Raw genomic sequence first — 13218 nt, 5'->3', positions numbered from 1 at the left:
AAAGAAGAACCAAGCCAGATTATAGCTGAGAAGGTACTTCCCAAACTCTTTAGACACCACGGAAATCCTCCTGAGCGCTAGCCCGCCTGTGACGCTCGTCGCGGGCATGAAGGTGGTCATCATGCTCGACAACGGGGTCGCCAAGGGTCTTGCGCATCACAGAGGGAGGCACCTGTGCGGCATCGGTAGGATCCTTTGACATGTGAGTGCCAGTTGTGGCAGATCTGAGAGGGGCAGCAATGGTTAGTTGAGGGTTCCTGGAATGTCTCAAGAGTAGGTGGTCTAAAAAATAGGAAGAGTAGACACGCTGTAAATTCAGAGCAGGTGCACCTACTTAGACACTTACGACCTCTGGTAAGTCTTGTCCTGGCCGACAGTCTTGCTGCCGTCAAGGTCGCTGTCGACGCGGGGGTCGACCTTGTTCATCATATCCGACTTGTGGGGGCCGGCAGTGTTGTTAGCAGGGCCGGGGCCGGTGCCGCCAAGGCCGCCGGTGGTACCGTGGCTGCCGGTCATTCCGGTGCCAGTGGTGCCGGTGGAGCCAAGGCCCGAGCTGCCGTAGTTGTTGGAGCCAGTCATGCCCGAGGTGTGGGAGCTGGTCATGCCCGAAGTGCCATGGGAGCCGGTCATGCCGGTACCAGTGGTGCCGGTGGAGCCAAGACCCGAGCTGCCGTAGTTGTTGGAGCCAGTCATGCCACCGGGGGCAGCACGGTGGTCACGGTCAGAGTCGACGCGGGGGTCGGCCTTGTTCATCATGTTGGAGCCGTGGGGGCCCGAGTTGGTGGAGGTACCGGTGGAGCCAAGACCGGAGCTGCCGTAGTTGTTGGAGCTGGTCATGCCAGAGGTGCCGTGGCTGCCGGTCATGCCGGTGCCGGTGGTACCAGTCGAGCCAAGACCGCTGGTGCCGGTGGTGCTGGTGGCACCGTGGGCGTTGCCGTGGCCGGCCATCGAAGGGTTGGTGGCGTGGGTGTTGGCGCCAGTGGCCGAAGCCGGGTTGGCGCGGTGGTCACGGTCAGAGTCGACGCGGGGGTCGGCGACGTTGGCAGCCTTGCTGTCGTGGGGGCCGTGGGTGCCAGTCTTAGTCTCCTGAGACTTGTCGTGGTGGAGAGCGTCCTTGACCTTGTTGACGATGGAAGACATGGTGAATGATTTGGTGTTGTTGTTGATGGGAAAGTGAGATTGAGTTATTGGATTGGGTTGAGAGTTGTGGTTGTTTGGTTGTCAGATTGTTTTTGTTTGTGATGATGATGAATCCTCTTGGAAGTTCTCGGCTTGTAGGGATGGGAAGAGCACAGTTATATAGACGATGACGACCAGATCGAGATGGACGTTGTTTGAAGAGAGGTCGGTACTTCCCGCCTTCAACAGGTCCAAGCTCTCGAAGGCATGGACAGGCAGGCCAGACAGGCAGGAAGACAGGACACAGATACAATGACCTCAAGATGAAGTCATCGATTGACGGTTGGGCCCTGACTGTCTGCACGCCTGCTTGGGTATGGGGTACGGTACAGCACTGACTGTACAATAGGGGTACATTTGCGATTTGACATAGACATTGGCATTGGCATTGACATCGTACAAGAGCTAGAGACGTCAAAGTCTTGGGTCTGGTCTGTGGCCATGGCAAAGCAGGGAAGGAAAGGCCGCCACTTGGCATTGGGACCCAGGCACGCAAACAGGACAAGGCCAAGAGCCACAACGGCGCAAGACAACCTACCAGGGCTTAGTCTACTGCAGGCGAAGGATTGTTCGAAAAAAAAAGGCATGAGACTCCCCCCAATCAGGCTACTTCGGTCCAAGCCGTCTCCGTCTCAAAGGTCCGCATGTCACCCATGTGAATTCACCCCAGGCCAACAGGGTTTTAGCCGAGATGTGATGTCGTCGACTGCTGCAAGCTGTGTGAGGGACACATATGGGATGGAGCTGGCAGGCCCTTGTTTGTGCTGTGCTCCAGACCGAATGGAGGCAAACAGAGAGAGAGAGAGAGAGCTATGCCTCCATCTTACCTAACTGCGTTTGTACGTACATTCGCCGCCCACATGTGTAGGTAGGTACCGGTATGCGGTAAGGCGAATGAATGCATAAGGTGAGACGGCATTGTGGAACCTCGTGGTGGGGGCCAGCTGAGTTTTGCCTGCGCTAGCCCAGCAGTGATTGATTGTACTTGACGTTGAACCCACGAACAATTACTGACCTGATTGGACTCTCTTGGTCCCATAATCGCTTCATCGTTGATGGGATGCATCTCAAGTTTGAAAATCAAGCCCTGGGCCCAGAATTCGTGATGGGGCTTTAGCGTCATATGTGGATACAACCCCATAGGGCCTGGGCAGAGCTGCAACTGTCGCTTGTGGCTAATACTGACGCTAGAATTTCGGGGCCAGTTACCACCCAGTAACAGTGATCGACAAGAAAGACATCGGTAACGAAACCACAGAGAAGCTTGAGGTTTCGCAATTAGGGGTTTGTTTCTTTGATCGACATAATGCCACCTTGGTGATTTTCAAGGTCACATGGCATACGATTACGTGCGCTTCTGATTTTGATCGAGATGATTGAGCTTTTTTTCTGTCTCTATGCCATGGCATTCGAGAACAATGGACTTTGTGGCTGGAAAGCTGTTTGTAGCTGTGGCGTAATAGGCCGCCCCCCACATCCCAATCAGCTGCTTTGCATGGATGTCCCCCGTGCTGCGCAGTCAGCTTTGAACGACGGCCCAAGCTCCCCGTCTCCCCGCACTTGCTAAAAAAGTCTATGACGCAGTTCAGCCTCAGCCCAAAACGTCATCCTTACTTTCGTTCTTCCTTGCAATTTTTTCCCCTGGAAATCAGCGGTTCGGCACTTTGCGGCTCAAACCTGACGATGCGGCAAGGCGGCAAACGAAAAAGGTGACCTTTACCATGGCAAAAAAAAGCCCATTATCAATCAGTGATAAGCCACGACAAAAAAGACCCTCCAATCGCTAGGGCAATGGACTGGGCCTACGTAACTATCTCGTTACTCAGTCCACGAGGCAGAGATACAGTAAATTGGCGGTTTCGATGCTAAAAATATCAAGCCATAACCGGTACTGCTATAATACCCTGATGTACCTTGCAGACTGAATTGCCTAGGTAAGGTACCAGAGATGAGGAAAACGAGGTCCCACGGGCCACTTGGCCCTTGTGCATCGCGCGGTGCAAGAACAACAAACGCGGTTACGGTTACTCACGCCTTTACTTAGGCCGGGCAAAAGCCGGATCGGGGAAAGCCTCCCAAAAAATCGTCCCGCATTGCCCTTGTGATGCTCTCCGACAAAGACTTCCCCCTCTCTCCGTGCCTGAATGACCTTATTTTTTTTCTCGTAGATCTCGATGGGTGTGGCGGTGTGTTATGTGCGTACGTGTGCGTTTGTTGCTCCGAAGTTTGTAATTTGTTACCAGTAGTCAAACAAAAAAACCTGCTTTTTTGCGTGCTTTTGTTTGAATGCGGTTTTGTTGTTCCAATCGGGTTGTCTTCCCCCCTTGCAAATGTGTCTCACGGACGACGGACCAAACTGCTTTAGTCTTGCCGCGAATTGGGATTCACATTGCATTGCAGCTTGCAGAACCTCTTTTCCCCCTTCCCCGGCTAAGCGGCCTAGAACGTCCTGCACCTTGTCCAACGACGACTTTAGCTCGGGAAGGGCAGAACGTATACCTACCACGTATACCGGTAGACGACTTTCCTGTGGGGGCGGTTTGGGAGGTTCTAGACTCGCGGCATCGTGGCGGTGTATCTGTTGCAGGACGGGGTCATTTGATACCATCTCGGTCCACTGCAACCGGACACAACAAACGTGGGAGAAAAAAGAAGCGTCAATATCCCGATCGCATCGATATATGCGGGGCAACATGTCGTCAGAAGGATAAATGCTTATGCGCTTCTGTTACAAATAGGTATATGAGCAAAGTATATCACGCAAGTGTCTGCATAGACTCGGCGAACACTCCATGATGTGAACTCTTGTGGACTGTAGCAGGCCAAGCACTCACAGCACCGGTAAAATGCAGCAAACCAATCAGGACGTTTCATGTCACGATACCTGACAAGCAAAGTAGTGGTACGAGTTGATTTGATTCATCTATGAGATATTTGACAAACGATGCCCAAAACTCCATCTTAGGCTGATGAACAAGGCTTCCAAATAAAAGAAATTGGTATCTTGGGGGTATAGGGATACTGAGGAGGTATCAGAAAAACATTGAAAACCATTGTATAATACAACGCATGTACTGTCGTGAGTGATAAGACATATTCAGTGTAAGAGAAGATTTTGCAGAGACAACAAGGGCCTGCCCGACCAAGTAGTGGGTTTATTAGTCCATGCCTTCAGCACGGGAGAAGGGGCGCCCGGGTCTTGGAAGGGTTCAAGTCATGTCTGTGGTTGGCATCAGAACAGACCCTCCCCTTAGACACGGCTGCGGTACCAACGGCGGCGGTGGGTGGTGTGGGCAGCGGCACGCCTCTCACGCCTGCGGACCCAGATGGCGCCGACAATGGCCGAAGCGAGCCAGCAGATGGCCGAGAGGAAGGCAAAAGCGACGACGGCCTTTTGCTTGGCGCAAAAGTCCTCGCCGCGGATCCTGATGCCGGACCAGTTGAAGACGTCGCCGCAACCGCCATCGAGCCACTGTAAAAGTCATAAGAAGCATTTAGTCAGTATCAGTCCGATATTTCTCCTTTCAATTTTGGTCCTTTGGACATGTGCTAAAGTTATCAAGACTTACGTCAACAAGCAGACCAAAGGCGGCAAACCACATGACGCTGATGACAAAGTCAACAGGCCAGTGAACGAAGCTGCCGCTAAAGGGCAAGAGCCAGAGGATGGCCAGCAGCATGGAGATGGCCGAGACGGTGATGGTGTAGATGTGGCGGCCATTGTCCCATGCCGAGGCGTTGTCCCTCTGGTGCAGGAACTGACCCGTGAGACCGGTAACGATGGCGGCAAAGACCAGCTCCGCCACGCGGAGGATCATGGAGACGATATCCGTGATGATCATTTTGGCGGTTTATGGCTTGTAGTTTCTTTAGTGATTGGTTGCTGAAGATGTGTGGGGTGTGGCGAGCAGATCTCGCAGGTGAGAGGGAGAGCAGTATTAGAGCCGGAGAGGCAGGTGGAATATAGATTTCCTGGGTTTACTAAGTATTAAAAAGATGCAAGACAGAATGAGGTCGAGAGAATATCAACACGCAGATTGAGGGAAGTGAGGCTGGGTTAATGTATCCCGGGTGCCACAACGGAGGGAGAACGATGACGCTACCCCTATGTAGTTGTGATTCGTAACACCTGAAAGTGACAACAGTATCATGGGTATTCCTTTTCTTTCCTTTGTTCTCTCCCTTCTTGGGACCGGTGGGGATCATGACTGCCGTTTGTTTTGGGCTTGGCGTGGATTGCTGCTTTCACAACCATGCCGTCATCACTGGGCGTTCGTAATTCCGGTCATGGGCTCATCCAGCCAATGATGGCTTGGAATGGGGTATCAAACCAGATGAAAGGGGTTCAACTGGGTGGTGTGATGGTGCCAAAAAAATGACACGAAAAACTCTCTGGAACCGGCACTGACAAGCCCAGGGTTCGTCCTTGTGGCACCCACCCTCCCTTGGCCTCTTTCATTGGATCAGAAATAAGCATTTTGCAATGCTTGGCGTGATTCGCGAATAGTGATGGTAAGGTAAGGGTACAAGCTCACAATAGCATGACACAGAAAAAGGGAACCAAACCACACCACATGCGTTGTCGCCTGTTGCAAAGACAGGCGCAGAGTGAGCATTGAAAAGGCCAGCAAGTACTTGATCAGTCCATATTTTCGCATAATCGTTACCTACGACAAAAAAAGATGCACAAAAAGCGCGGTAGAAAAAAAAAAAAAAAAAAAAAAAAGGAAGAAAAACAAGGCCGTGTTTACAAAGCAATGGCACGGCACATTCATCATGTGCGGTTGCAATTGGCCAACCCAAAGGTGTGTGGCTTCCGGGAATGTCTGACGTCGAAAATCTCTAGAGGGGTCCCTTTCTGCTTGCTGCGCCTGCCTTTCGGGATCGGCCGGTGACGTCAAGCAATCAAAACCACGTAAGCTACCCTGAATTCGCCAAGAACAGATGCCGCTCTGCCGCGATGGCTCTGCAAATCCCATCTCAGGCACAAGAAAAAGATTCGTCACAACAAGAAAGAAAAAAAAAAGTTGAGCAGAAAAAACCTGTTTGAGCCACATCATGCTGTAAATTAGAGTTTGGGCTGTGAAATAGTTTGTCGTGGCTGGGCAACGTGTTGAATGCTGTATGGGGGATGGACGTGGAGCTCTTTTTATCGGTCATGTCACGAGGCACCAAGAGGCCCAACAAAGTTTGCAATGTACAATAGGGAGGTACCCGTTTTCATTATCCAAAGTGATCCAGAATCTATGGATATGGCACCAGTCAACTATGAACAACACCAGACAAAATGTGACTTGGTCAAGCATGGCAAAACCCAAAATCTCCCCCCAGAAAAGTATAGTAAAGCAATATCAAATGGGCCAAGAAAATATCAAGGTCGAAAACTGTACAACTTTGATCTTAGCCCGTGGTATCCCGCCAGATGGTATCAATACCGAATCAAGAAAAGAAAGAATAAGAAAACAAAAAGTCCCATAGAACCCAAGTTGAAGAATAAAAAAAGGGAGGGCTATACTGCCTCGTTATATGACAAAGAATGAAAAAGGTTAATGTAATCTGGACAAATTTTGTTTCTGAAATGCTGTGCAAGATATGAATGATGAAATTTCTGTTTTCCAAAAAGTCGATCCAACCGGGGAAGAAATAAGAGTACAAAAGAGAAAGAAAAAATGGCAACGAATAGACACTGTACAAAATTCAAAATGCCGTAATAGTATTCGCCAGCCGTTGGGACCGACAAAGACTAAGTATGCGATCGGGATCTGTCATGATGGCATTATCGTGATCGTGCATGCAAGTCCGAGGCTCTAAGCAGCATTGCGTCCGTCACTGTCCTGTCTCATCTTTGAGCAAACTGCTTCGGCAGACGCTGTCCACTCTCGACAAACTGCTTGGGCAGTCTCTGCGTGTTCTCTCCACCATAAGCAGCCGGGCCAAAGTTGCGCGGCGGCTCCGAGTTGCGCAGAAAGTCGGCGAGCTCAGAAATGGCCCGGTTCGGCACCGGAACCGCCTCGCGCGGCTCAAACTTCCTCATGGGAACCCTGCCCGAGCTACCCGTGGTTTTGGGGCGCGGAGGAATCGATCCGTAGTCGTTGACTCCGGACGGCAGGTTGACCTGGATAGGAACGTAGCCCCGGCCGCCGCCGGCTCGGCTCTGAGGTGCAACCGAGTTGGGGTCGGGTTGTTTGGTCAACTTGTTGCTCTCTTTGTCGGCCTTGTTCCTGTCACCCCTGGTGCTATCCCTGCGGGTGAAGCGCGCCATGAGGCTGGCTGTGCTAGACTTCTTCTTAGGTGTGGGCGGGTTCTGCGATGGGAGGTTGAACGGGACTGGGCTCGTCTCCTTGGGAGGGGGAACATTCATAAGGAACTCGGCAAGAGTCTCCTCCTTCTCAACCGGCGGCTGGAGGCGCCTAGAGGGCTTGGGTGTCGCCTCTTCAAATTCATCATCCTCCTCGTCGCTAAAGTCGATGGCGTAAGGGTCGCGGACTCGTCTCTGCTTCCTCTTGGGAATCATGTCCTCTTCATCAAACATGTTCGCATTGCCTTGGCCACCACGGGCACCAGCCATGGATTTGTCCTTGCGAAGTAGAGCGCTCTGCGAGTTTATGGATGACGGCACCGAGTTTTCCGTTACACTGGTAGAGGCGGCGCTGTGACGAATATCCGGCAGCGTAGCGTCAACAGCTTTGCCTCCAGAAGCAGTTGCGAACTGGTCCGAGTCCATGGTGTTGCGGAACGGTGCCACCGTCCGAGGAATGCGGGGATTGTCCTTGGTCTGGGGACCGCGACGAATAAAATCGATAAGGTCCGAGTTATCCTCACGGGGGTCGGTAGCTGCATCGCGAGCCTGGTAGCGCGCACGATTGCTAGTGTTTGATACGCGGCCGCTGGATTCCAGGCTCTGCTTGGGACCGGCCGCCGGGCCAGCGGTGCTTCTGGCAGGACCAGACGCGGGTGCACGGAATGATGCACCTATGCCACCACTGGCACCAGGCGGGCCAGTAGCGCGGATAAAGTCCGCAAATTCGGTTAGTGACTCCAATGGAATTCTGGCATCACGGGCCTGAGGTCCCGCGCCGTGTGATTTGGAAGGCGTAAGGCCCGGGGCTCTTGGAATCGGTCCAGACAAGGGTGCACCTTCGTTGATGGGATGAGAGCTCAGAGCACCAGCCCTCGAGACTGAAGCTGACCTCTTGAGGTCGGATGCACGAGGGCCTCCAGTGGGGGTAGAGGCCGAGCGAGAGTGCTCCTGGAACTTAGTTTCATCACCCTTGCGGCTCTTAGGTCTAAGGACTGGGCTATCATTCTTTCCAGAACGAATGGACTGTTGAAAAGTTAGTGACCCGACGGCATGCATAGGATTAGCAGATGTACTCACGTCAATATCACGCATGCTCTCTGGTGTAAGCGTGTATTGGATCGTCTCGTCGCTCTGGATCAGCTCATCAAAGGTCTTGATGTCCACCGGCCTCGTCGAGTCTTGCGAAGCGCGGACAGGCTTCAGCCTCTGCTGCAAAGATGAGACTGTCGATACCGAATCATGGTGCTTGCGGCTCGAACCCTTCTCCATGGACATGGGAGTGATTGATCGTTCACGTTCACGCGGAGGCTCAACTGCTTCTCTGGTCTGAGAAGGAGCACGTCGGTTAGGGCTGGATCGCTCGGCCGACACAGTAGTGGCAGATGACGCCTGGCGGGTTGATGGTGTGCTTGTGCCCTGAGGCCGATTGGCGCTGCGCTCGGGAGGAGGAGGCACATCTGCCTTGGCCTGGGCGGCCGACCTCGAGTTTCTTGCTACATGGGGCTTGTCCTCATGGTAAAAGCTGCCGCTGGAAGAGCTGGAGCTGACAATGGTAACTTTGGTAGCGGGTGAGTTGCGAACTGATGAGTCAGAGTCCCTAGGCACCGTGAAGATGGTTTGTGGCTGAGATTGGACTTGAGCCTCGAGGTCGTCATAGCTGGTAGCAGGCTTCTGCTCAGACAACGGCGTAGGAGTTCTGCTTGAGAGTGTAGAAACCGACATGCTGGGGACCGGCGACCCAGTAGATTCCTCAGCCTCCGAGATCGAGTCACTTTGGTGCAGGCGCGTTGACTTTGTGGGGAACGGGTAAGCCTTCCTCGAAGGACTGGTCTGTCTAGCGCCCTCTTCCCGGATAGGGGGTGTAAAAGAATTGGTAGAGTCCGTTCGTGACAGGTTGCTGGTCCTCATAGAGGTGCGCTCCTGTGCATCGGCGGAGCTGTTTCTAGACCTCGACATTGGACTGCGCGGAGTGGCTACCTCGATCACGCGGACGGAATGCACGCTCGCAGACCGTTTCGGAATCCCAATAGTAATCGCCGGTTTGCTGCGCTCCGAGGTGGTGGGCGAAGTGCTCCTTCCAGAGACTGAAATCCTCGAGGTCGTGAGAATCTCTGGCTCCTCGCAAAATTCTTCAATCTCCTCAGCTTCGTCGTGAAGCTCCTGCTCCGGGGCAGCGGGCAATCCAGGAGATATGGCGGGCAGGCCTGGGGATCGAGCGGGAAGGCCTGGGGATTTAGAACCAGAGCTGCCTGCAATCATAGCCGCGATCTGGGCCGAAGACATGCGCCTCTGTTGGAGAGTGGGCCTCTGCACTTCTTTATCGGTTCGCGACTCTGTGACTGCGTATGAGGACTTCTGAGACACTGGCGGGACCTTAGAGGCAGAAGCCTCGTTGTCACCTCCACTCAAGTTCTCACTCTCCAAATTTGAGGTGACAGACTCGTTGTGTACAACTCCGCCGACTTCCGTCGGACTCGCCACAGCCTCAACATGCTTGTTCATGGGCGACGAGAACGGGGATGCGGCAGGAGTAGGGAGAGAGTTGGCCCGCCTGCGAGGAGGGAATTTTGGAGTGCATGGTACCGAGGCTGCTGGTGTTGGTGGATCCCTGACGCCGGCGGCCAATGGACTCAATAACATGCTCTTCGGACGCCTTGGTAGGTTGCTCTTGGCATCCTCAATCTCTTCCTCGTCATCACTGTAATGCGCCAGACCTGGTATCAAGATCTCCAACATGTCATCCGGACCAACCGGCAGAGGTATGCAATCCGCCGGCTTCTTCCCATCGGTGCTGCGCCTGTCCAACTCAGGCTCCTCATCCACTTCTAACGGAGATGCAGAGCCATCGTTCCTCCTCCGTGGTGGGTCGACGCTGAGACTACGGAACCTGTAGTGGCTCATGGAGCTGCTCCTTGCCGAGTCTCGAGAAAAGTTACGGAATGTGGCATCCTGAGACAGAGCGGGAGACCGCATCTGCTTCTTCCAGGAACGCCAGAGTCGCCCCAGCGTCCTATCCAAAGCGATACGCTCGACGTCGCTGTCTCCAACCACTATCCTGTCGGCCACATCGGCAGGACTTCGAGTACCTTCCCGTAGCGACTTCTCGTAGTGGTGACGCATCCGCTGAAACGCAGCCTGGCCAGCTACAATCAGAGCCTGCTCTCCCATAAACTCCAAAACCGAGGTGAGAAAGATGGCTACGGCTGGTGATATCGTCTCCTCGACAGTCTCATCCCCGGTAAGTAGGTTCTCCTGCTCCATGTGGAAATCTTCGTCTTCCTCTTCTAAGTCGCCCAGGGATGAGTAAACCATGCACCGCAAACGAGTCCTCTTCCATACCAGCTCGAGATCCCAATCGCGAGCTGATTGCGATCTTGCAGGCGACCCATAATCCTCGTCCTCCCCACCACCGAGGTACTCTTGAAGTTCCTCGTCGGCCTGATATATCGCATCTTTCGCAAGTTTGGGCTTTAATACCTCGGATACGGCAGGTCGCAGGGCAGCGAGGCTTGTAGATTTTGCGGTAGATAGAAGGTTGAAGAGGAGTCGGTCGAGAAAGTTGTTGATCAATGCCAATGCTGCTGGAGAGACTAGTACTGTTTCTGAAGGGGGCTCAATGCCCTGCTGGTCATACCAAATATCTTGGTGTGCGTCGTGGTCGTTTGTGACGATCTGGGAAGCAGCCGCTGCGGCGATGAAAGCTGCCTCGGGAGAAACCGTCAAGGGCGGGGACATGAAGCCTGCTCCAATTGTTGATGCCCTATCACTGGAAAGACTGTGTGTTCGTGACCTGACCTTGGGAGGCCCCATCGACGCAACAGAAGGCATGCGCCCGGAGCCATGGTCGGTAGGAGGTGTCATGTTCGCCATGATATATTAGAAGTGTTCAAGCCTCGTCGGCTTGTTATCGTAAACGGTTTAGGCGTGCGAAGGACAGCAACACAAGGCGCCGTCTGGGCAGGCGTGTCGGGTCGTCAGGTATGTGCCCTATTCATTCGAGTGCTCGGCAGCGGAAACCTCTTGGTGCGATCGTGTTTGGGTAGACAACTCGGGCTGGATGCTGTACGTAAAATCAAAGAATTAGTACCGAATATTGAGGTGAAGAGTTCCGAGCTGAAACACGGAAGATCATGGCCGCCGGCAAAGTAAAAAAATGTGTATGATCCACCTAGCACTTGCGTAGTCCAGTCCTTGCATGCCAACGCAGCACTTGATGCGGTCCTCACTGACTTTAGTGAGCCTAGTGATGCATAGCACGGCACCGAAATCCAAATTCTGGTTCTCCTGTCGGTAACGGCTGGCGGGTGTCACTGTCACCGAGCTAGACCACGGCCTGCAGTCGTACGAGACTCGATTCATGTATTCCGGTCCAATTCAAAATCCAGGCAAAACGGCCAACTGTCAGGCGACAGGAGCTCCTGTGGGTAGGCGGGATATTGACAGAAGCGCAAGTTGAGGATTGGCAACCAAAAGCGAGACCTAGTTAAGGCATTTATCTGCAAGTCTTCGCAAAATGCAATTGGTTACCTGGCAAGTGGTACGAGCCGAGTCATACAAAATAAAGAGTTGTCGAGAGTAACTTGGCTGGGTTGCAAGTTGTGTGGTAGGGCAAGCAGGATTGAGTCGAAATGTGTAGGTCCTCGTTTTTTGGACTCTATATGTCGGCCTCAGACGGAAAAAGAGTCGTATGCGGTGTGAGCGGGAGAAGCAGGGAGAGAAAGACAGAATGTCTCTCTGAGGATGTCGTGGAGGGGGCGTTGCGAGATGTAGGCTAGTCAAGATCGAGTTGCTTTTTTGACGTCTGACACTTCTTGACAACGTTCGGACGATGATGAGTGATGCTCGTCGTCGCCGTTTTCCTGTTCTCGTGCTGGCATGTCCTGTAACGGCCGTGCAGAAGACTGTTTAAAGAGTTGACCCGACTTCGATCATCCCAACAAACATTTGCAGAAAAGAACGAATAGAACAAACAAGCTGTAATCGGGAGATGGAATACAAAAGAGAGAGCTTGCATGTAGGCAGCTCTGACGAGAGAAAAAACGCGGCACGGGATGCAGGGGTCATACGGCGCAGTGCTGGGCAATAGACGATCAAAAGGCAAAAAGATTGGCAAATCGCGGTGCACAAACCTTTTTTCTCACGCCCCCCTCCTTTTGGAGCAAAAAGGCAGCAAAAGAGTGATAATCACCCTCCGCACAAATCCGAGGCAGAGACTAAAAAAGTAGCCTCAATATCGTAGGGCAGCAAAAATAGGTCCTGTCACGGACCTAAAAGGGTCCGCGTCGTCCTCTAGTCTTGGTCCAATTATTCCCAATTGAAATTAAAGAAACAAAAAAAAAGATCCAAGCGGGAGCTCCTGGCTCTATTCTCGGCGGCGACGTAGGCCTGGGTGCGTCTTTCGGTCGGGTCGGATTAAGAATGAAAGAAGAAAAAACGAAAAAGGAGCTGCGGATGGGTGGCTTGCAGGTTGAAGGTTGGAAAAGGTGTGGGTTGCGCTCCTTTGACCGGTTTCCAGCAAGCCCAAAAACGGGCTGGTCGACAGCTGGACTTGGACGTCGAATGTCGATCGGCTCGGCTAACTCCGGCCAGCAATCAAGACACAGAATAAGAAAAAATTAAGTTGATGCCAACCGTCGAGAGGCAGTAACTCTGGAGCAGGTCTAGAGTTGAAGCTGACAAGGAGAGGTAGGAGCTCTCATTAAGCTTGAGCAAAAGGAAACTGAAAAGCAATTCTCATC

General features: G+C 52.9%; 4 protein-coding genes across 4 annotated transcripts; 1 reads left to right on the top strand and 3 right to left on the bottom strand.

Moving 5' to 3' along the window:
- Window positions 1–49: 49 nt before the first annotated feature.
- Window positions 50–1140, bottom strand: MGG_09261 (uncharacterized protein; the record flags this gene model as incomplete). Its single annotated transcript, XM_003709846.1, has 2 exons — window positions 50–224; window positions 347–1140. The coding sequence occupies 2 exons, from the start codon at window positions 1138–1140 to the stop codon at window positions 50–52; spliced, it is 969 nt and encodes a 322-aa protein (XP_003709894.1).
- Window positions 1141–1442: 302 nt separating this feature from the next.
- On the top strand, window positions 1443–1727 carry MGG_16262 (uncharacterized protein; the record flags this gene model as incomplete). The annotated part of the gene is made up of 2 exons (XM_003709845.1): window positions 1443–1500; window positions 1585–1727. The coding sequence occupies 2 exons, from the start codon at window positions 1443–1445 to the stop codon at window positions 1725–1727; spliced, it is 201 nt and encodes a 66-aa protein (XP_003709893.1).
- Window positions 1728–4078: 2351 nt separating this feature from the next.
- MGG_09260 (uncharacterized protein) lies at window positions 4079–5249 on the bottom strand. The gene is made up of 2 exons (XM_003709844.1): window positions 4749–5249; window positions 4079–4651 (listed from the first exon to the last, which is right to left on the bottom strand). Exons 1-2 carry the CDS (start codon window positions 5019–5021, stop codon window positions 4430–4432), a joined length of 495 nt encoding a protein of 164 aa, XP_003709892.1. The 5' UTR covers window positions 5022–5249; the 3' UTR covers window positions 4079–4429.
- A 1071-nt stretch (window positions 5250–6320) lies between these two features.
- MGG_09259 (uncharacterized protein) lies at window positions 6321–13209 on the bottom strand. Its single transcript, XM_003709843.1, has 3 exons — window positions 12610–13209; window positions 8558–11540; window positions 6321–8503 (listed from the first exon to the last, which is right to left on the bottom strand). The coding sequence occupies exons 2-3, from the start codon at window positions 11348–11350 to the stop codon at window positions 7019–7021; spliced, it is 4278 nt and encodes a 1425-aa protein (XP_003709891.1). The 5' UTR covers window positions 11351–11540; window positions 12610–13209; the 3' UTR covers window positions 6321–7018.
- Window positions 13210–13218: the final 9 nt, after the last annotated feature.

This window comes from Pyricularia oryzae, chromosome 1 (genome assembly GCF_000002495.2).
Source record: "Pyricularia oryzae 70-15 chromosome 1, whole genome shotgun sequence".
Taxonomy (NCBI): domain Eukaryota; kingdom Fungi; phylum Ascomycota; class Sordariomycetes; order Magnaporthales; family Pyriculariaceae; genus Pyricularia; species Pyricularia oryzae.
Note: the sequence above shows the minus strand (reverse complement) of the source record. Positions and strands in the feature narration are given on the sequence as shown.

What these genes read in the sequence shown, in the direction of transcription:
- MGG_09260 (XM_003709844.1), bottom strand. Translation starts at nt 5,021, where the DNA reads ATGATCATCACGGATATCGTCTCCATGATCCTCCGCGTGGCGGAGCTG. An exon ending in CCTTTGGTCTGCTTGTTGAC is followed by an intron (nt 4,652 to 4,748) that starts GTAAGTCTTGAT and finishes TGACTTTTACAG; the next exon opens with TGGCTCGATGGCGGTTGCGG.
- MGG_09259 (XM_003709843.1), bottom strand. Translation starts at nt 11,350, where the DNA reads ATGGCGAACATGACACCTCCTACCGACCATGGCTCCGGGCGCATGCCT. An exon ending in AGAGCATGCGTGATATTGAC is followed by an intron (nt 8,504 to 8,557) that starts GTGAGTACATCT and finishes ACTTTTCAACAG; the next exon opens with TCCATTCGTTCTGGAAAGAA.